The 22,557-nt window shown below is 37.5% G+C and overlaps 1 protein-coding gene across 6 annotated transcripts in view; it reads left to right on the top strand.

Annotated features, from left to right (window-relative positions):
• CCSER2 (coiled-coil serine rich protein 2) overlaps positions 1-22,557 on the top strand; it is a 52,560-nt gene that overhangs the window by 5,039 nt on the left and 24,964 nt on the right. For all 6 annotated transcript variants that reach the window (XM_081861140.1, XM_081861139.1, XM_081861138.1 and 3 more), the window contains 6 exons: positions 3,506-4,960; positions 6,938-7,140; positions 15,829-15,919; positions 17,569-17,728; positions 18,250-18,439; positions 21,825-21,908. In XM_081861140.1, coding sequence (XP_081717266.1) covers positions 3,553-4,960; positions 6,938-7,140; positions 15,829-15,919; positions 17,569-17,728; positions 18,250-18,439; positions 21,825-21,908 — 2,136 coding nt within the window. In that variant the 5' untranslated portion in view covers positions 3,506-3,552. The remainder of the gene's footprint in view (positions 1-3,505; positions 4,961-6,937; positions 7,141-15,828; positions 15,920-17,568; positions 17,729-18,249; positions 18,440-21,824; positions 21,909-22,557) is intronic.

The following is a 22,557-nucleotide window of genomic DNA, read 5'->3' as shown; positions in this document are numbered from 1 at the left end:
AGAGCATTGTTCTATGCTCCCATCTTACTTTCCCAGTTAATAACCAAGCAGCAGCATTCTACACTTGCTACAGCTTCTGGACCATTTTCATGGTCAACCCCACTTAGAGTTGCAGTAATCCAAATATGAGGTCACCAGAGTATATGGCACTCATGCCAAACCATCCGTTCAGGAACAGCTTTAGCTGGTGAGTGAGCCACATCTGGAAATAGGTACTCCAAGGCCCCCTGAGCCTCCATTGACAACATGGGGTTAAGGTGTGCCCCAAAGCTACATACATGCCACTGCAGGAGGAGTACTACCTCATCTAGAACAAGATGTTTCACCAATTCCTGGAATTGAGCTGCCTGGCCACACTACCACCATCTTATCAGCATTCAGTCTATAAACTTAGGCAAACAATGTACAAAAGTTAAGGGCTACTCTGCTATTGTGAATGCCAGTGAAAGTTGTAAAATCACTTTCTCACAGGCTTATTGGTAGTTCCTGTATAATGGTGGGGGACAACTCCCAACGTCTATAAACATAGAGCATGATCCAACTAAAGTTAAATAGATTTATGCCTGCTGCTGGAGGATTTCAGCAGTTGCCAGACTCTTCCATTTAAATTAATAGTATCTAAAGATGCTAAATATTGGCCAGATTGTTTTATCCAAAATGTTTAGTAGACATAGTTGGTTCAGTTGTATTCAATAAACCTAACCTATTGAATTTGGTCAGTGAAGGTGCTGGTTAATTCATATTTTTTAATAATTCCAATCTTACACTGCTAGATTCAGTATAAATTTATAAAGATTCCCTGCCTGGTCAACTGTTGTTCTTCATCACAGATGTTGACTGTTTTTGTTGATGATCATCGGAGATCACCAGGCAAGTGGATGTTTACATGTGTCAGATTATAAGTGCTAGGATTCAGTAGTCCATTAAAAAAAAGGAAGTGTTCTGTCTCTGGGTTGCATTCTAGCAAAGACTAATTGGGTTTAGCTAATGCTGGAACACTTTTCCCCATCTCATAATTAAACTTACCGTGTAGGCGTCAGCAGCAAACAATATTTTAGTTATTGTACCCGACTTGATTACAGAATGTTGCAAACATTCTTTAGTTTTTCTTTGTGTTTCTCCTTAGCAAAGGATTGTGGAATAGCCAGTAGACTTGTTTCCTATGTTCCATTGTAAAATATGTATCAGTAACACATTACACACTGTAATATATTGATCTCAGAACTACATATGCCTCATAGCACAAAAATAATGATTTACTTTTTAAAAACAATCTATTCCCCCTCTATGTTCAAGTATGTTATCAGAGTGCTTTAACAATGGAAACACTACTACTCGAATAAGCACAAGAGAGAGTACATTAGTGAAGGATAGGGGTGTTAAAGCTTCACTTAATTACTGTTTGTTTCTTTGTATCAATCAAAATAAAAACAAACAGACATAAAACTTAGCCAGATTATATTTGTATGGGACCAACTTCCCAGGCAATCATAATAGTGATTTTTAATTTAGATGGTTAATTTTGGTCAACAGCGTATTTGGAATTATTTACACACCTGGTGGCTAAGGGTGAGTAAACATTCCATTCTGATAAGTTTGAAAGATCTCCAAGTGCTGGCTCTGGTATGGTGACTGCATCTTTCCTTCCCAAACTATATTTGAGGTGCACCCAGCATAGGTAACTGACTGTGGCAGGATGGAGAAAGACTTACTGTCTTTCTGATTGGAAGAGGAGATGAATGAACCTTGTCTATATCAGTTTTTACAGTGCTACATTGAAAATATGGCTTTTTCATGTGACCTACATTTCTCATGAAGGAATGTAGGTCATAACTAGCTGGAAACTAGAGTACATACATTGGATGGCGATTGATTTGACTGTTCAGTTGTTACTGTAAGCTGTTTGTAAACCATAGCCTTCTTTAATATTTAGATTTTTAAAGTATAATGGAATGCATAAAGCAGTGCATCAAGGTTATTGGATACCTATTATCTGCTTTGGTTATAAATATTTTCCTGCGCCAGTTGATTTTTGTACACTTGCTATAAGAGCTTATGATCAAAGCTGATAAGGATTTATAGAGCTTTGGGTGACCCATTTCTAGTTCAAAAATTACTTACTAATCTAAGTGAAATGAAGTCAAAGGTAGCAAGTTTCCAGTATAAGGAGTTTCTACTTATTAGATATGAAGGATAGCATTTAGCTGTTTCAGATGCAAAAAATGCTGGCAGTGCCTCAAGCATGGAGCAGCCCAAGCTACTTGCTAGGGCAGTTTTATTTTATTATACTTGATGTATGTGTAGTTTTGGTACACACAGCAGTAATTATGTTACCATTCATCGTAAGCCCTGAGCTCTTGTGTACACAAATAAAAAAGTGTAGAATTCAAAGTCCAAAAATGAAATTTTATGCATGCATGTTAACATGATTGGAATGCTTAAGAGTAAAATGCTTCCATTTTGTTGTCTCCTTAGTTTTGCAGTTACAAACAGTAGTTAAAAACTTATCAAGTATGGTACCCAAGCTTCTCATGACATGCTCACTGAAAGCCTATAGTATTTTACCCATTTGCGTACACAATAAAAACATTAAACCTTAAAAAGATTCTTTAACCAGGGCTGCCTTCAGGTGTCTCCTGAAGGTAATTACCCATCTCATTGACAATTGATGGGAGGCCATTCAACAGGGTGGGTGCCACTACCGATAAGGCCCTCCACAGTTTCAAGCCATTTTCAATATATGGAATTAATACTTTACAAGAATATTGGTAGATTAGATCAGTGTTGCCACCTCATACATCATGTTCTGGGCTTGTATTCACAGGGATGCCTTTATTCTCTTTCAAATGGAACAGCTGATCCTGCGCAATGTTTGGCTTCCGTTTAATGAAAGTGTTTCTATCTTTCCGCCTGTGCTCTCAACAGCTTAGATATTGTGTGGATAAATTGTAACTGTTGCTGTGGAGTTCTTGGAAATACAAACTATAATCTTGAGCTACATGCATCAGTGTGGACTCTTGAGCAGGTAGCAGTGCTTACTTGGTGACAACACTTGATATTAAAAGTGTATTGAGGTGACATTTGGAAAGATTCTGTGGTCAATGATTTGTATTGGCAGCAGCCCACAGGATGGCTTCTGAAGAAGTTGGATATATGATGCATTTTGATGAAACCTCCCATGTTTACTTCAGATTTATCCCCAGATCATACCCTTTGCCAACTTTATTATATCCATGAACTAGTTCCTACATCTGTCTTCTCCGCTTTTCTAGCGTAACTGTGGTAAAATTGCATTTGGCAGATTTACATGGGTCTCTTTCTGAAATACTTGTTCCTGTGTAAGAAGATTCTATTCATTGTAAATGTATTTGAGTTGTTTCAGTAAATAGATAGTTGCTCCTTTAAGGATGTCAGGTCAGATTTATATAATACACTGTGTATACACTCTGTAATCACGGTTGTGCAGTTAACATTTTCATCTTTTTCTCTTTCCTTCTCTTTCTAGAGTCAAGTAATGTTAAAGGACAATATCTCATGGAAGGACTATAGCTAATGGAAGAGAAAAGTCATATCAGGACATCATTGGTTTCCAGGTTACCAAAGTATGGAACAAAACCTGCTGGAAATATGCTACAGACCATCCCAAATGGGACAGCTGTTAATTTATCAGGGAATACTCGGAGCGTTGACAAAAGTTTTGGCAAGCACAATGGCACTATTCGTATGTCTTCCTTCTCTTTTAACTGGCGAAAATCAAATAAATACCAACTGGGTGATCAGGTCAGCAGTGAATCTGACTCTAGTCATAATTCCAATGAAAGGCTGACAGATTCTGAAAAGTGCCCTCAGTCTGAAGGAGCAGTTGGTAAAGAAGTGCTCAGGGTAGGTTCAAGCAACACCTTGTCAAAACTAGCTAAGCAAAACAGCATGTTTGTGTCACCTACCGAAGAATTAAACCAAAAGGCTTTGCCTGGGCTGTCTAGTTCTGCTAAGTACAGTAAAAGTTCCTTGTTAGGCAGAACTTCATTTTCTGGACTTCATGCTCCAAAATCACACTTGAATGGAATTTGTGGGAACCGTTCAACTATAGGCTTGCAGAGGAATAGAGGTAATTCTACTGCCACCAGGAGCAGCTCAGGGGAGAGTTTGGCAAAATTGACTGACAATGATAAATCTTGTGAAAAAATGGTTAGGTCACAAAGCTTTTCACATTCCATTCAAAGCTCTATCTTGCCCCCTGCAACCCTAACTAGGTCACACTCTTTTAACAGAGCTGTGGATCTTACAAGGCCTTATCAAAACCAACACTTAACTATTAGAGCATCTCAGAGGTCAAATCTATTGTCAAGAAGTGCACGGCAGTTGGATATGCCCAATGGCAATGAACCATTAAGATATGGGTTTTCTAGATCATATGCTGCTTTAGCTCCCCCTGGTTTGAAAAAACAACCACTATCCAATGGCTCTGGGGATGCACCTTCTCTCAGATTTAGAACAGCCCGTCCATCTTTATTGAAGCCTAGCAACCAACATTTGGGGAGAAAGATCCCTGTGGATGGCAGCACAAGTAAAGATACCGAAAACTGCACAGAGGAGGACTTGATTTCAACAAATAGCAGTGGAGGAGTTGATGCAAAAGGAATGCAAAACAATGAAAGAACTGAAGATGGAGAAACTGTACATAATAATGTAGATAAAATTATTAGCATGGATGGCGATGGTGATGAAATATCTATATCTTCCTTGTCCTCTTCTGAGAAAAATGATCTGAGCGAAGACTTTAGTGATGACTTCATAGATCTAGAAGATCCCAACCGACCAATAACAATTCAAGAAGAAGTGGTTTCTGTTCAAGAGCTGGAGCATGGCAATGGAATACCACTAGATCAGATTTTGTCTCTTAAGAAAAGTGAAAGATCCAACTGTAATTCTGATGAATGGCTGAATATACGTGTGTCTGGTAAATATATGTTATGTTTTTTCTTTGAAAATGGGAACCTAAGCTCTTACAGTTTTGCCACTACTATTTTGTCACCTAATAGTGTGCATTAAATTTTTTCGTTAGATTATAAATTACAAATATGTGAAGAAGTCTACCAATAGGTTTTATTGATTGTTCAAAATTTTATTAGTTTTTCTATGTATGTTTAAAGAGTAGGATACATGCACAGCCAGTTTTAGAGGAAAAAACAAGTTATTTCTTGGACTTAGGTGCTCTGGAGGAAGTTTTCCCCAATGTGTTTTGTCCACAAACACATTATTAACTCGTTCTATATACAGTGGCACTAAGAAACTTGGCTCTATTTCAGAACTATTTTTAATTGTCCTAATGCTACCACCAAGCAGCTAATTTGTACGTCTCCTCAAAAAAGGTAACTATGAAGCTGTTCTACCATTGATTGCTGTTCATCTTCCTGGATTCTTAGTTCCATCATGCTAGTGGACAGTGTGCAGATGCAAATTCTGTGTTAAAATAATGTGCCTGATCTAGCCAAATTTGACCATAGTTTAAGCCCTCTTTAATTTGATGGAAGAGTAAAAAGCAAATGCCTAGCTTGTACCTACTGAAGTCTATGGAGTTTATTAGTGCTTTAAACTGTGACATAGTACTTAATACTTTATAAGAAGCAGTTTAGGTGCAACAGTCTAACATTTGTGGCAGAAGAAACTATGGCAAGCTATCATTGTTATTATTTATTTGATTTATATACCACCCTGTATCAGTTATGTCTGTTTCAGAAGGGCTAATTTTAGAAACTTAAAGTCTTGCCTCATGTTCTCTTAGCCATGTTTTGCACCAAAAGAAAAATAGTTTATACTATAAAACACTCAAACCATGAGTTGAGCTGTGATCCTAGAAGTAAATTAGTATCAGTAGGTTTTGGTATGTTTGCTTTATAAATTAAACAATTTCTTAGAAAGTGTTGACAGATGGAATGCTTGTAGTTGTGATCAGAATATAAGAGGTAATCTGTATCTTTATTATTCCAACAACAGCAAGGGTCAAGATTCAAGGACGGAGTCCTGTTTCTTCTCCTTGGTTGCGTCTGAAATTTGAAAAGGGGAGAAAGGGGAGACAATTGACTTCTGCTTACTCCAGTGGAACATATAAAATGTTTGCAACATGAAGTTCCATCTAGTTTGGGAGGAGGTTCTGAACAACAGAATAGTATTTGCTAATCTGCCAGTTCTTACTGGAACTCATGACTAGGTCCACTTTCTTAGCATCCAATGTTAATATTGTGTTTTAATTGTTGTAACCCATCCTGAAATATTGGGGTGAAAATAAAAATTGTAATTTTTAATAATATCAACAGGAAAGAACTATGTAGCTTAGTTAAGTTACAAAGTATTGTGAGCTTGCCACTCTTGAATATGTTTGTAACTTTGCTGGCCGACCTGCTTTACAAAACTCTTAAACTATTTGCATTGGAATATTTACTTTTTAGAAATATTACACAGAGAGAAGGCATGTGGGTGATGCTGTGGTCTAAACCATAGAGCCTAGGGCTTGCTGATCAGAAGGTCGGCGGTTCGAATCCCCTCAATGGGGTGAGCTCCCGTTGCTCGGTCCCTGCTCCTGCCAACCTAGCAGTTCAAAAGCACATCAAAGTGCAAGTAGATAAATAGGTACTGCTCTGGGAAGGTAAACAGCGTTTCCGTGCGGTGTTCTGCTTCGCCAGAAGCGGCTTAAGTCATGCTGGCCCCATGACCCGGAAGCTGTACGCTGGCTCCTTTGGACAGTAAAGTGACATGAGCACCGCAACCCCAGAGTTGTCCGCAACTGGACCTAACGGTGGGGGGTTCCTTTACCTTTACAGAGAGAGAAACTGAGGTGACTCTTGATAACTGCACGTAGGTAATGCAGCATGTAAATTGCAAATTTTGAGAGTTTGTGTATAATGTTAACTTCTTGCTTTTGCTTTTATTTAAATAGTAGATGACAAGAGTGAAAGTGCAAAACATCCTGCTGGGAGCAATGTGATTTCCTCTGACATGGACTACAGAGCTGGCTCTTCCTTTGAGCTTTCTCCATCTGATAGCTCTGATGGAACCTATATGTGGGATGAAGAAGGGTTGGAGCCCATTGGAAGTGTCCATCCATGTGGAAGTTATGATTCTTCAGAAATGAATAGTATAGTAAGTATAACTTGTTTATTATTATTGGGATAGTATTCAAAAGCAGTTAACTTTCTGCAAGGCTCACAATAGCCTAGTTCACCTGCAACCTTAAATTATAGTCTTAAAACAAGACTGCTCTAACAAAGATGAATGCTTTGCTGCTCTCCTGTTCCTTGTTTGACATTATGCGCAACCTGAGCTTGTGCTGATTTGATAGACCTTGGTTTCTGCTCTTCGTTTGGGTTTGTACATGACGAACCAAGCTTTGGCTTGTTTAGTCTCCCAGTGACACAAGGGGTAAATTGCTTGTGTTTATTTAATTAGAGTTTAACTTATAGGGAGTACGGCATCCTTTGTAAATAGGCAGCAAACTTCTGATGCAGGTGAAATGAGACCATTGCAATATTTTGTATTATGCTCAAACGCCAAGTCTTCTAATATCACATTTATCACAATTCCAATATCACAATTGTATTTGAGGACAGTGACTTTTTCTTCTTCTTCTATCTGCTTTAAATCGTGAAATGATGTAGAAACAAGTTCTTGCTTGCAATTTGATACAGTAAGCCTGCGACTTACAAATGAGCGTTCAGCTTTATGAGTGTGACAATTTTTTAAAAAAAAGATGGTTGGGGTTCCTGGAAAAATGACTTTGGTAATCCCACCCTCCATTGAACCCATTGTTTTAACTACATGCAATTTTGCTGAAATTCAGTTTTTAAAGTCATAACCAATAGAACAGTAGCATGTTAATTTAAAATCTGGAATTGTAGATTGGAAATAGTTGGAATCAGAGCTGCAGGTTTTCATTATTATTACTATATATTTATACCACATCTTTTTTCCTGGTAGGCCTCAAAGTAGTTTAGTCACCTGAAGTATGTACTCATAAATGTAGCAAAGTAATATATGATGCAGAGGATATTTTGTATCTTCATGACTGGTTGTCTGCATTTAACAAACTCTTCAACTAGTGTCCTTACTTACGTGAACATGAAACAGAAATAAAAGCTTTTGGTCAGAACAGGTATTGTAGAATTATTTCCATTAAGAAACACTTGCCACAGTAGCAGTTGCTTCTGTTGTTGGGATAGGTAGAATATGGTATTGGGGGTAGAATTGAGGAAGAATAAACTTTTTAAATAGCCCTTATTGCTGCAAGGATATGCTGAAATATGTGTGGGCAATGCCCGCTGATATTTCAGAAGCTGAAGAAATGCTAAAATTTCCCATGCCTGGAGGTGGGCTTCATAGTCTGGAGAACAGAATGGCTTTGCATAATCCAGAAAATGTGCTTTTGTTCAGTTTGGATAACTTACATAGGGTGCTGAATTTGGATTGCCTAGGTTGAGAATTGTAATTTACTGAAAAAGTAAATGCAACTCTGAATAGCTCTTCTAAAGCAGGGTTCTGAGATCCTGCTGTGAAAAATTTCACAACTTCCAATTGCTTCCTGCATTTGCTTTTTAGTGGTTATCTCCTTGCATTCTGTGGTTACAGCTGCTGCATAAGGCACTGTGCTTGTTTCCTCTTACCACAGGAGAGCTTCTAGCTGCAATTGAATGATCTGCTTGAAGTTGCAGATAGGCTGTGTTGTAGCTGCCTTTGGCTATTCATCAAAGAAAATATTTAAAACTAAACTGGCAATGATGATACCTGGTGAAAAGTGAAAAATATATTGCAACTTCAATATAATTCATTTCACTAAGCCACATTGTTAAACTCTGATTTAGGTTACTTATAAAGACTGCTAGATGTGTTGCCTGTATAAATTCTTTTGATTTTTTCAGAGGGACAAATTCTGGATAAAGATCTTTCAAATATAATGATGTAGGGGAATAATATTCTGTACTTGAAGACAGACAAAAAGAAATTAATTTTCTCTATAAATCCCCCTGTCCTTCTTTTAGCAGTGCTTTCACTTTTTCTTTTCTAAGAGTCTGTTTCCCAGTCTGTCTTGCTGCCACTGCTGCTTTACTTAAAGAAATCTGAAATCATCTTTATATTTTTAGCACTATAAATATATGTGTAACCTGCTCTGAACTCTGAAGATCAGGCAGAAGAGAAATTCAGATAAATGTACCTTCAAGATTTGTTTGATAGTCATTATGCCTAAAATATATTTCACTTTGAAAGTATATATTGAAATTCTCGAGTCTAGCAAGATTAGTTTGGTTTCCCAGGCAACTGGAGGTCTTTATTTGGCTAACCACTACTGCATTTCTGTAAGGCTGAGTAAAATTCCTAAGCTCTTGTTCAGCTGATACTCCCTCTTGTAGAGATCAAAGAGAATAAATTTATTGCTTAAGTATTTATCTCCTTCGAGAGTGTATCTTTTTCTTTTTGTGAAACCTGTAGATTTTTGTAGTAAAACCACAATCACTAACTCTTGTTCATAGTATGAAATATGAATGGGTTTGGAAGGGGTTACAGTTTGAGTTGGAAGTTTCATGTAAGAAGCAATAGCCTATGTAATGTTACCTGAAGCTGTGCTTAGTTGTCTGATGCTTGTAAATATCTGTAATCAAAATGGGTTAAGCTGTATGGAAAAATACAGGCATTTAATCATAGATTTGGAACGGATCATGGAGTTCATTTAGTTCAACCTCTTGCCCCGTGCAGGATCTTCAATGCAGCTATTTAAGCCTTTGCTTAAATATCTTCATTAAAGTAGAGCCCACCCGCTCCTGAGGTAGCTCTTACATTGTCAAACAGCTCTTACTGTTAGGAAGTTTCTATGATGGTCCTGTTTACACTCTGGTTCTGCTTGCCACTTCCCCAAAGGCAACAGGTTGGCTACTAAGAGAACAACCTGCTGGACTAGGTGGGCCTTCGGCCTGATCAAGCAAGGATCTTTTTACATTATTTAACTGAAACCTGGTTTCCATTTCCACATCTTAGTTCTAGTCTTGTCCTAGAGAATAACAGAGAGCTAGCCTGCTCTACCTTCTGCATGACAATATCACCATCCTGTTTCTCGCCAGCTAAACAGTTAGTTTCTAGATTCTTCACCATCCTGGTCACCTTCCTCTGGACATGCTGCCGGTTGTCTGTCTCCTCCTTAAAGGCAGTGTCCAGAGCTGAACATAGTACTTCAGATTTGGTCTGCTTAGCAGCGAATAGTGTGTGTTTCTGTCAATGCTGCCGGAGATTGCATTTAGTATTTTACCAACCTCTTTCAACTGCTAGTTCAGCTTTATCTTGTGATTAATTTAGACAAATCTTTTCAAAGTACTGTTGCAAAGCTAGGTTTATTCCCTCCGTATATTTGTGTATTTGATTCTTGGTACCTAAATGCAGGATTTTATTTTTATCTCTGCTGAATTTTTATCATGTTGGTTTGGGTCCATTGTTCCAACCAAGATAAATGCAAGCTGCATATTTGATAAGCTTCCCTTCTACTTTGACCAAGTCATTTGTAAAAATGTTGAACAGCATAGGGCCTAAGGCAGAGCCCTATGCCATTCCAATGAAAGCCTTCCTTGAGCTTGACAAAGTCATTAATGAGCACACACTGGGTACAGTTGTTCAACCAGCTGTGGATCTACCCAAGACTTGTATCATCTAACCCATATTTTACCAGCTTGTCAACAAGGATATTGTGCAAATTTTGTAATTGTGGTAGCTGTTTTAGAGTACATTGGTCATTTTATGAGATAGTAGCTCTCTCCATTTGAAAAATCCCTTAAAAATAAACATATAATCTAACTCTCTGTAAAGTCGGTTGAATTCTCTGTGGTGCTGAATATCTAGTGCACTTCTTGGTAACTTCATGAATGGAGGCTAGATGGCAGTATAAGAGCATAAGCTGATGGTTTAAACATCCTTCGAATCATATCAGGTGGACAGCTCTCATGGTGCCTCTTTTATTCTTTATGTAATTGAATATAAAAATACAGTATTAAATGCAAATATCTGCAGCTGTAAATGTATCTACTTATATTTGCCATAGTGAAAGTGTCTATGCTATACATATGTAATTATTTGCACAGAAGTTAGCATGTTTGCCACAGCTTTCCAATGAGTAAAATACTGAAAAACTTACCAGGTACAAAGTAGTATCATTAGTATGGTGTTAGTTCTACTTAAATGACCCTGCCTATATTTTATATCTGCTGATAGTAGCTATTTGCGGCTATTGCACTATTTTAAAGGTGTCATTATTTTATTTATTTATTTATTTAAAACCATTCTACCCTGCCAGCCCACTGAAAGGACTTCACTAATTTAGTTTTGCTTTTCATACCATGAAATTTAATTATGTAAATTTACTATGTGTTCTTTGAATGACTTTGTGAATTTACATATTTAAATATTTGCTCTGCATATTTTGCTCTCATTGTATATAACAAATTGCATTTTCAGTACCTTTGTTTTCCATTTAATATTAGAAGTAGAGAATACTTCCCATAATGCAAATTTTAATACTTCTATATTAGCAGATTATTAAGCGTTTTGTAATTAGCTGCTAGATTTTGCATAAGCAAATGTATTGGTAGTATTAATATTTTTTAAAATGCTGCTCAAAGGAACTTAAAATTTAATATTGCCTTTCTGTGATCTTGCTGTGAAGCAAGTTTTGGTTTTGCTGATGTCCTAAACTAGATCATGTTCATGTTTCTGTTCCCAGCTTTCTGGGTTCAATTCAGCTAAGGTTTTGAATAGGTGGAGCAAGGTTTGCTAATGCAATGGGACTTTCTCCCCTCTCCCTGTGTGCTCCTTACACTCCCTAAAACTCTTCTGCCCCTCCCCCCTTTAGGTGGTGTGTGGTTACACAAGGGGTGGAAAGGAAGTCCTGTTGTACAAGCAGACTTCATTTTGCTCTTACATACCCCCCTTAACACTGTCTGGATCTAGACACATCAAAGAAGTATTTCAGTTTAAAGCGTCGAAAATTTGAACAGGGAAAACAGGTAGAGAAAAATGGGACACTACATTGCCATCTGGTGGCACCATGTTATATCACATATGCAACACATATAAATTGCTTTTTCTTTACCAGTCTAGCTGAGTCCACTATATTGAACTCCACCTTATGTATCTACTGTGTGTGTGTGTGTGTGTGTATATGTATGCTATAGGTTTCCTGAATGTTGTTTGAAGAGACAAGTATTAAATTAAGTATTTGGGGGTTAGGGTTGCTGCTGGGGGAGCAAAGAGTAGATTTTGTGTCGCTGGTAGACTGTTGGGCAATTTCTGGTTGACCACCTAACAGGTCCTAACACCTACTAGCAGCTGGGATTTTCCAAAGAATGCTGTACTATGTAGGTATTGATTTTACCCACCAGCAAGGAAATGGTACACACTCAGTACCACATAACACAGATTAGTTATGCCTTAACTGTTAGGAGGGCATACTTGTGGTCTTTTGTTTCATAATATAAGATGTATCTTTGAACCATAGTAATTCTAGTCTATTGTTGTTTTTAAAGAAAATACCAAGCAAGATCTAAAGTCTGCCTGTCCCTGCCTTACAGGATGTTATCAAACTATAGTTGTATTCCTGGTATATTTTTGTGCATTTCAGGAAATGGGTGTGCTGTGAACTAAGTATATCCCTTATTAGTGGTAGTAAATGTGCATTTTAAGTCAGTAATGCTAATGCTTTTTTTTAAAAAAGATAATCTATGAGCATGTTTGTCATCTCAGTCTGTTCATTAAACCTGGGCCTTAGATATTATAATACGTAAAACAAAGACAGCATTGTAAGTGTTGTTTTCCATTCTTCTCATAGACGTTATTATACACAGGATGGCTGTCCTCATTTTTCTTTTTTTAAAATCTCCTCTAGTATATGGTATGTATGCATTCATTCTCGGATTTGGTTTTAAGGAGCTTGATCATATTACTCCGAAACCTTGAGAGATGCTAACGAACGTTGTTTAATCTTCTAGATTATCTATATTTTCATTTTGAATGAGGGACTGCTTCCCAGATTCTTTCAGAGTATTGGTGTTGGTTTGTTGCTGTTCAAAATTTAATTTTATTCAATCAATCAATCAAATCTGTTTATTGCTGTTCAAAACCGAAACTTCTTTACCAGTAAGACACTTGTCTGCATTTTGTTTCCAAACTTACCAAAGCTTTGTGATTGCCTTTGGCAACAAAATAAAATAGAGTTGTAGAAGGCACGCCCTGCCACGCTGAGCAAATTTGAGCCTATAAAGAGAAATGTGGGAGGAATCAAAGTAGATGAGAACCCTAGGAATGAGTAATACTGCTGCAGTTGGCATTGACCTATATGTTTAAATCTTACAAGCTAGTGAAAAGTAACCATATTGATAGAAACCATCCCAGTTCACACACTCCATGCAGAACTAGTATAAACATGTAGAGATGGAGGTTGAGGTTTCAGTACACATTCTGTGGGCAGAAGCCAGTGGAAAGTTCTCCTTCATAAGTGCTTTTGAAAAGAACCAGGGAAGCTTTGCAAAAGCATGCCTTTAATTTTAATTCCATGTGTGCTAGAGACATACCATTTTATCTGTATGTTCTAAACATGTAGATTTTTTTTTTGAACTTGCACTCATTCTTGTAGGATGGGTGGGGAGAGTAAAAAGTTTATTGAAGAAATGGAATCACATTCTAGTGCAGAGGATAGACATCTAATGAGTTCTTTTAATTTGTTTAAAAAAGGAGCATGTACAGTACTAATATAACAGCATTACAAGCAATATGAATGCTCACTATTACAGATGAATTATTATTGTGCTTAGTTATTGCCTTCACATTTGTATAGGCTAGCTATCTTACACCTAATATCTGGCACCTGCGTAGCTACCATGGAGCGCAAATGTGTGCTAAATCTCCCTATTTTTTGGTGTTTGCGTCTATATGAATAAAATTTGTTAAATTGGAAGAGACATTTTTTGTCCAAATAAATTATTCTCTAATATTTACTTCAGCAAATACTTCATGGATGTTTTTGTTTTGTTTTGTTTTTATTTTATTTTTATTTTTTGCTTGCTTGCTTGCCTGAGTCAATAAGATGATGGAGGGGTGGTGGCTTCAAATGCTAATAGTAGCACTTCTTTGTCACCATGACAACAGTCATACTGACCTATGTGATTGTTTAGTTAGCTTCAGGGAGACTGGAGATGTTAAGGCAATGTCAGTGGTTGCTGCTTCCTGATTGGACAGCTAGTTGATTAAGGTTAGAAGGACTCCCTGACTTGCCACATGGTTTCTATGGTAGCTGCAATAGTAAGCCTAAGTTGTGGAGCATTTTTACACTTAATCATCTTCCTTTTTTCATTCTTAAAGGTATGAATGCTATTACATTGTGCTAATTGTGTTACCTGGGTAGGAGTTAAATTGTGTGATGTTTTAAGTCTGATAGCTCCAAACATAACAACATAAAATTCTATATATCAAAATCAATCTAGTTGCCCCCCTCCTTTTTGAGAAAGAGAGAATATCACTGTTGGAATTGCTAGTCAAGCCTTACTTTTCTGTAACTTTCTGACTTGTTTCAGGTAATGGTTGTAAGGCAATGGGGAGAACAAAACCTTGTCTGCCAATCCTTCATTTATTTGAGTGCAGGATATCACTAAGCTTGACACTATGGCATGGCCAGTGAGCTTTGCCCAGATGTTTCTAAGTTTATATTGTTCTCTATCATTTTGTTTCCCATGTTGTTTCAATTTCTTAATTTTAATGAGATGAGGCAGCTAAATATCAGAATTAAGTTAGGGTTGTTGTTTTTTTTACTGCAAGGTATTTACTGAGATACAGGGACTCTCGGTTTCTTTTGACAGATATATTTGTGCTGTTTTTAACGACAGAGTAATTTTCAGCTAATATTTTTCTAACGTAATAGACTTATTAAGATTGATAAAATTATAAGTTTACTCAGTAACTATCTATATTTAAAAATCACTTTCAAAACTAAATTATGTAGAGCAGGCAGGGGAAACCTCCACCTTGTAGGGATCCTAATTTTGTCTACAAGGTTCTCTTCCCTAAGTGATGCCCACCTGCCCCACATCTGCTATCATGTCAAATGTGAGGCAGGTAAAGACTTGGCTACAAAGGAACAGTTGGATGCCTTAAAGTACAGATTGGCACTGACAGCAATCCCCCCCTCACTAGGATCAACTGCAGTAGGCAATTTCTGACCAAGAGCTCCTGAGGGCAACTGATCCTTGCAAGCCCCACTTTCGGTATGGATCTTCCTTCGCAGCCTGGTGATGGCAGATGACTGACAGGTGGAGAGCTGCACCCACCTATTAAAGTGGCCTGTGGGATTGCTCAGTTCTAGCTGGCCTAGCTATCCCTGAAGTTTCCCCTACCCTCTGCATCTGGCAATTTACATCTGTAGATGGATCTGCTGTAGCCATTGGAATGATTCTTCTGTCCCTCTGCGTGACTAGCATTGCAGCTGTTCAGGCAGGCAGGTCTAATACCTGCTCTGGTTCCTTTCTAGCCTTGGTTTCTAAACCTGTCTATTTTTTATGTGGAAGATTCAGCACCATAAAACTAGTTCATTATAAGAAAGGGAAGGGAAGCTAGTTCTCCTGGTACTTCCAGGAGCTTGAAAAGATGACACACCTTGGCTTGGAGCATGGTAATTTCACTTTGGTGTTCTGATGTGTGAGACAGTTGGAGAGTCAATGAAATGTTTATTTCAAAAGGCACATAGTTTAAACTGGAGAGACAGACACAAATGTGCACATCTTGTAGCAGGTATTTTTTATTTTCTTGTAGGATATTTTGAATAATCTTGATTCATGCGATCTTGAAGATGATGATCTTATGCTCGATGTTGACTTACCTGAAGACGCACCCTGTGATAATGGTTAGTGAAATAATTTGAATATGTTTATATGCTTTATTGCAACTTCCCTTACCCTGGCTACTTGGGTTGCCCATCTCTCTTTCCTTGCCAACTATGACTGTCATTTTCTGAACTTGGGAAACATCCACAGAGGTACCATCATCAACACTGAGCCCTGTGTTCAGCTTCATGTCTTTATTCAGGGGAAATTGCTGCTCCTACTACTGTAATACAGCTTCTAAAGCATCCTGTTCTGAAAACAGCATTTCCTTAAAACCTTTTTCAAACAGTTTATGAGCACTAATTTTACTTAGTGTCATGGCTTTCAGCTTTCAAAGTACTTTTAAGGAGAATTCTTGATGTGTTTTGTATTGCATTCTATATAAGAGATTTTTAAATAATCACATACTTTTTTTGTGTAAAAGCTCAGCCAGAGTATAAAAGTATTTTATACAAATACTTTTGGCTGTCTTAGGATTAACTTGTGAAAGCTGTTACATGTAGACGGAGTTCTAATATCTGTTGAAGAATAGCTTTTAATATACGATTGTGTTGAATGTTTTAATGCACCTTACTTTATACTTGTTAGATTCCTCATAAAAAGTTTATTAAATAAGTTTGTTAGAATAGTTCATAGGGCTGTATTTTACTTGTTACATTTTGGAGTCTGTGAGGGAACTTGCACTCTATTTATAGCAACCGTTCTAGTGCAGCAAGTATGTTCTCAGTGAGCAAGGCGGTAGTTCTAAATCACAGGGTCAAATTGGGCTCATTTCCCAACAATACGCAAGCAGGGAATGAGCAGGAAGGAAGGCCTGTTTACCACGGTCTTATGCAAAACTTTGTCTGAGTAGGCAGTAGAATAAGACTGCTCAGTTTTATGAAAAGCTTCTCATAGCCGAGGCCTGACAATGTGAAGAGAAAGTGTCTGGGTAAGTAAAAAGCCTAAAGGGTTTATTGAAATTTTTCCTTCCTGGCAGTATTTTTCATTATTATTTTTTACTTGGCTTTTAATAGCTTGTAAGTAGCTGCCAGTCACAGCTTTCACTGACTAATCTGTTGTTGTTGTTGCTCGTGCAAACTGAGAGATCTCTGAAATCTCATTTTCATTATGTGATAGAATGTATATGTTAAAACTTTTTTGTATTTCTGTTTTGTATTGTGCTTTCTGTTTAAATATTCATATATCTATCTTGCCATAAAATGAAATGCTGTTTCTGTTGCTTTTAAAGGTTGCTCTTAAATCTTAGGATTCTGATGGCAAGGGAATTACTCATTACAACAAAAAATACTGCTGAATTCTGTCAGCATCAGTTTTAAGTTTTGATTACTTCGTGTCCTTTGTGATTGAAGCAATAAGTTTCTTAACTGAAGTAGTAATGTGACCTTGTGGATGCAGTTATTTAAAACATGTGTATCCTGCCTTTTGCTGTTGAACTGATGAACAACAGTAATTAAAGTCTAATCACAGTTTTATACAAATAATTAAAAGCACCAAGTTAGCAGCAGTAGCAGTTGATAACACAAATTTGTTGTACATCAGTTCCTGTACTTATTTCCGTACATCATTGTAAATCAGTAATGAGTTATATCTGGCAGCCACTTTGCATTTCTGGGTGATCATATTTCCATTTAGATGAATATTGAAATAGTTTCTATTATCTATGTAGTGGATTGTGAAAATATGAATCGTTATGAGCGGCCAGAAAGAAATATTCGACAGCAGAAGGAGGGGTTGTGGAAGAGGACACCACAACGATGGAATGCCCAAGACCATTATCATCTTGGTCATACTGACCATTGTTCCCATAGTAGAAATGATCTGAATAGGTAAAGCCCTTACTTTTCACACTTTTTTTGTTGTTGTTAAAACTATATATAATAAAAGAAAATTATTATAAATTAGTTTGGAGATGGCTTTTAACACCAGTCAGATTAAATCAAATAAACAAGGATTATTTGGTGTTATGTTGGAGGGGATGCGAGGAAACAGAGAATTATGTTCACATGTGGTGGGGGTGTAAATATGTACAACTTCTTTGGCAAAGGGTGTTTAAGGAGATAACAGAAATCATTTGCTTAAAGCTGACTGAAAGTACTTAGTGCTTGTAGTCTACAGTTTATATTGTAGAAAAGGCTACTTTTTCTTGCATATACTGTACATATCCTGTTGAAAAACAAAGGTATCCTTTTTTCTTCAAGACTATTTGAGCCCTATGCATAATTGATTGATTTAAGGATGGAGTGATAGCTCTAGTAATATTTGATTGGTATTAAAGATTTCAGAATGTTTCTCTTACTGAAGTACATCAGAAGATTGTCTATTAAAACATTTCTAAAACACTTTTCAGGAGCTGCAACTATTTTGACTCTCCTCCTGTTGGTCACCTTGAAGGATATGGAGCACCAAGCTTGTACCCACCTCTGAGAAGTTTGCCGGCAAACACTGTGATGCTGGATGAAATGACCCTTCGGCATATGGTTCAAGACTGCACATCTGTGAAAACTCAGTTATTAAAATTGAAAAGAATATTTAATCAGGTTAGCAAGTTTTTAACATGGGAATTGAAGGGACACTTGTCACTAGTTTGTGTTACGGTACTTGATGCTAATAAGTGTGTGTGTACATACATGCCACCATACCAACTGACCTAACCCTCCTTTGATTCTAGTCTTTATTATCAAGTAAAAGACTAGGGTGGCTTGGTGTTGTTGTTTTTTTTTTTAAAAAAATAGAGAGCAATCATATTTCATTTGAATTAAATTGCTTCATTTGTGATCAGTGTTAGAAACTGAAAAATGAAAGCTAGGAGCTAAATGGCACCTTAAACCTAGGTTATGGGCGCAACAACGGAATGTCTAGGCACACTCTTTTTATACCAAGAATACATAGCTGAAAATGCAGCTAAAACAATACGTTCATTTTTCACATAGTCTAGTCCTTCCCCTGCCCACCCCCCTAATATTCTTAAGAGGGTCTCATTTCCAGTCTTCAGAGAGTAGCTGGAAGTGGGGAGGCAGAAAATGTCCTCCTTTTCTTCTACTCTGCAGTTTTAACCTGAAATCTTAAGCGCAGTGCTGGGCCCAGTGCTCAGAAACTGCTTGTGCTAATGAAATTCCCTGTTGCCAATGAGCCTAGAACAATAGGAGTTTCGAACACTGTTTGTGATGTAATTGTGCTCAGACGCATGGAAGTGAAGCAAAATCTATTAGAATGCCCTATGTCACTGAAGGTCACTTTATAAGTTCCCCTTCATGCAAGGGGGAGCAGAAGTACATGTTTTGCCGAATGTGTGATGTGGTTCTGTCATGGGGAGGAAATAAACCTGTGTACAGGGGGTTAGATTAGATGTGAGGAACCTTTGGGCTTCCAGATGTTGCTGAACTGTGACCCTCATCATCCCTGGCTATTGCCTATGTTTTTTGGAGCTGATGGGAGTTATACATCTGGAGGGCCAAGGGTTCCCTACTCCTGCTTTAGATGAAATAATGGTTGTGAATGTTCTAACACTTCTCAGCCAGATTTGTAGTGCTCATATTTCTATGGTGTTAATTCACATGCGTGTGGATTGTTTTTCTTCTGCATAATAATTCGAAAAAGAAAAAGGTGTGATTGTTAGAGAGACTTGCATACATAGCTTTATTGATAGGATCATACAAAGCTTTAGTGAAAGAACTGAAAATGTGTAAGTTAAATTGAGTGTTAACCTAATTGTTCTGGACTGGATTTGCAAATATCTAGTCTAAGCCTCGCTAGAGAGAGGGAGGCCTGCTTCTGAAGTTACTTTGCGAAAACAATAACCGTAAACGTCATCCCTTTTTCCTGTGCATAACTGTCTTGGCTCAGACTTTCTATTTTTGTACCTGTGAATAACATACCTGACTTTTCTAAGTACGAAAGAACTTCAGCTTCAAGAAACCCTACCCAGTAATGGACACTCTAGCTGCCCCCCCTCTAGTCAGGTCCTCTGGCAAGTAGAGTACTGCTGTTAGCTACAGAGCAGCCTGGATGGAAAGGCGGAACGCTCCTTCCTTTAGGAGCTGTGCTTCCCAGGGTGCTTGTGTATGTAAAGCACTGCTCTTAAGTGCCATTCTGCTATATTATTATTATTATTATTATTATTATTATTATTATTATTTATTACAGTTGATCAGTTACTCACCTAGTAAACCACTGTCTCAAGGCCATTTACATGTAAGATCATTAAAAACACAAAAACAACAGATACATTTAAAACAATACTAAAACCCCAACAAATGGACACTCATGGTAAAGACCCATTTATCCAGCTGGGAGAGCCTGCCGGAACAAAAATATAAAGCACAGCATTTTGAAGGCTTCCTCCTGCGCATCTTTCCCTCTGAATTACAGCTGTGTCTAAGAGCACTATGTAGTGAGGGAACAGTTTTCAGTACCTGCTCCTCAAACTGCTTTTTCTTGGGGAAAGTGAAATAAAACATCACATCCTTGTGCTCCCAAGTAAAATGTGTGCTGCTAGTACAAATTATGGTACATCGGTAAAATGTATGATTAATTGAAATCTTCCATTTTCTAACATATCAGTACAGTGCTGGCTTAGTAGAGGAAGTTCGCTTATTACAGTTATGATGTCACTAATGATGAGGTCCCTTTGAACAGAAGAAGCCCAACATTCTTAGTTCTTAAAAACAACTAAGTAGTCTATGGTGATTATGTATCTTTCAGCTAGTCTGGGAAGTATAAGAAGAATTCAATATATGCCATGTAGACGGAAAGTAAAATTGGAAAAAAAGGTTGTTTTCAAATACTCAGAATATTTCAAGGGGGGCTTTTTAAAAAAGTAACCATATGTAACGTGGTCTTTTTTGCATGCACAAAGGTGCTACACTGTATGTGTCCTATCAAGCTAGGGATATAGTGTAACAACCTATTATGTGTGGATCTTGACTGGAAATAGTGATATTCAGTTTGCTGTTCAGTGAGAACTAGGCCTTAATCCTGCCTCTGGACTATACGACTTCAAACTGAAGGTGGGGGATGCTTACATGATTGAATGTCGTCTTGTATATAGAAAACTAGCAAGCCGAGTAGAAGGTGCAGATATCCCCAAACACCTTTTTTAAAACATTCATTTTTATTGTTTTTTTATACCAATTGGTGCACTGTAAATAGTGTACAGTAGACTACTTCATGAAGTGAACATCACTTGTGGAAATGTTTTGAATGGAAACCCCCCCTTTAGTGGTGCAGCCAAAACACAAATTTACAATCTCAATCTTACCGAATCTGTTGCACTAATATAACCAAAGTGCCTGGTTACACATAGGAAATAGTTTAAATGCAAGCTTCACTTTTAGGTAGTTCAGTAGCCTTCTAGGATGCAAGATTCCTGTAAATCCCTGAACCAAAAAAGTTTTGGTGAAGTGGAATGGTATAACACCCCATAGCTATGTGACCTTTTTATAATTATTCAGCAAACAAACTAGAAGTAACAAATTAAGTTCCAGCCCTTATAATTCTTGAATAAATCGTTGTGTGGTCTAGGCATTAAGAAACACTTTCTTTCATCTCTCTCTCTCTCTCTCTAACCAATTTCATAATAAAGCTAGTATTTAACATATTGAATACTGCTAGGAGGGAAAGTTTCTTTGAAGATGGATACCAGAAATCATTTGACAATTTCAGGAACCTGATAGATTCTTAGTGCTGAGAAACTAAAATGAAAAGTAAAACCAGCGCATACAATTTATTAGCAGATCTCACTATCTAGTTTTGGAAATCTGTGTTTGAAATAAAACTCTGATAAGATGGAACCATTTGGAAACTACCAGATCCCCCAAGGTCAGTTCAAAATGTCAGGAATAATCCAGGAATTAGTAGTATTTATCATTCAAATACTATAGGATTTAGGTGCTCAAATAAATGGAAACCTTTCTCTTCTTGCAGAATGATGAAAATGTGTCACTCCACAACATCACATTTTCACTTCCTTCAAGCCCAGAACTGCAGGAGCCTGAACCAGTTTATAAGGTAAACCAACTGTGCTTATTTCAGAGTTGACCCTTTTGAATGAAGGAGCTAATGAAAAAGCATCAAGTGTGTAGGTCAGCACTATTTATTTATTTATTTATAGAATTATCTTGTTTACCCTTAGTAGGTATGACAAGGAGAGGAGTTCCTTTAATTTTTTCTTTCTTTGCAAAGCAGCTGCAAACTCTGCAGACTGTTTTGAGAGATAAGAATTGTGGTGGAAAAACTGGGCAAGCAAAGAACCATGTTGCTAGGCAGAATGAGGAGAGAAGACAGTTTCAGGAAAAGCACCACTAAGAAACACTTGGCCTAGGGAGCAGGTTTTGTTTTCCAGCTGCTGTTGCCACATGTTTTTGGTAAGAGGCTTGGGCAGGATTGCAAACAAACCAAACTTAAGGGAGGATCTTAACTTCAGACAATAATGTTGGAGTAGATTCAGAGAAATCAGATTAAGTCTATTTATTTCAGTAGGTTTGATGTAGTTTGATATCACCCAGTGGTCTGTTGCCCCCAAGTAAGCTATAGTTAGTTGTCCATTTAATTGTCCAGAACTTTCAAACCATAGCTTAACTACCAGTGGTGGAGCATTCACCGCCTGTGTCCAGGGCATGCATACACCAGGGTACATTCAGGACATGCTGTGGGATGG

Source organism: Podarcis erhardii, assembly GCF_964252035.2.
Source record: "Podarcis erhardii genome assembly, chromosome: 5".
NCBI lineage: Eukaryota > Metazoa > Chordata > Lepidosauria > Squamata > Lacertidae > Podarcis > Podarcis erhardii.
Note: the sequence above shows the minus strand (reverse complement) of the source record. Positions and strands in the feature narration are given on the sequence as shown.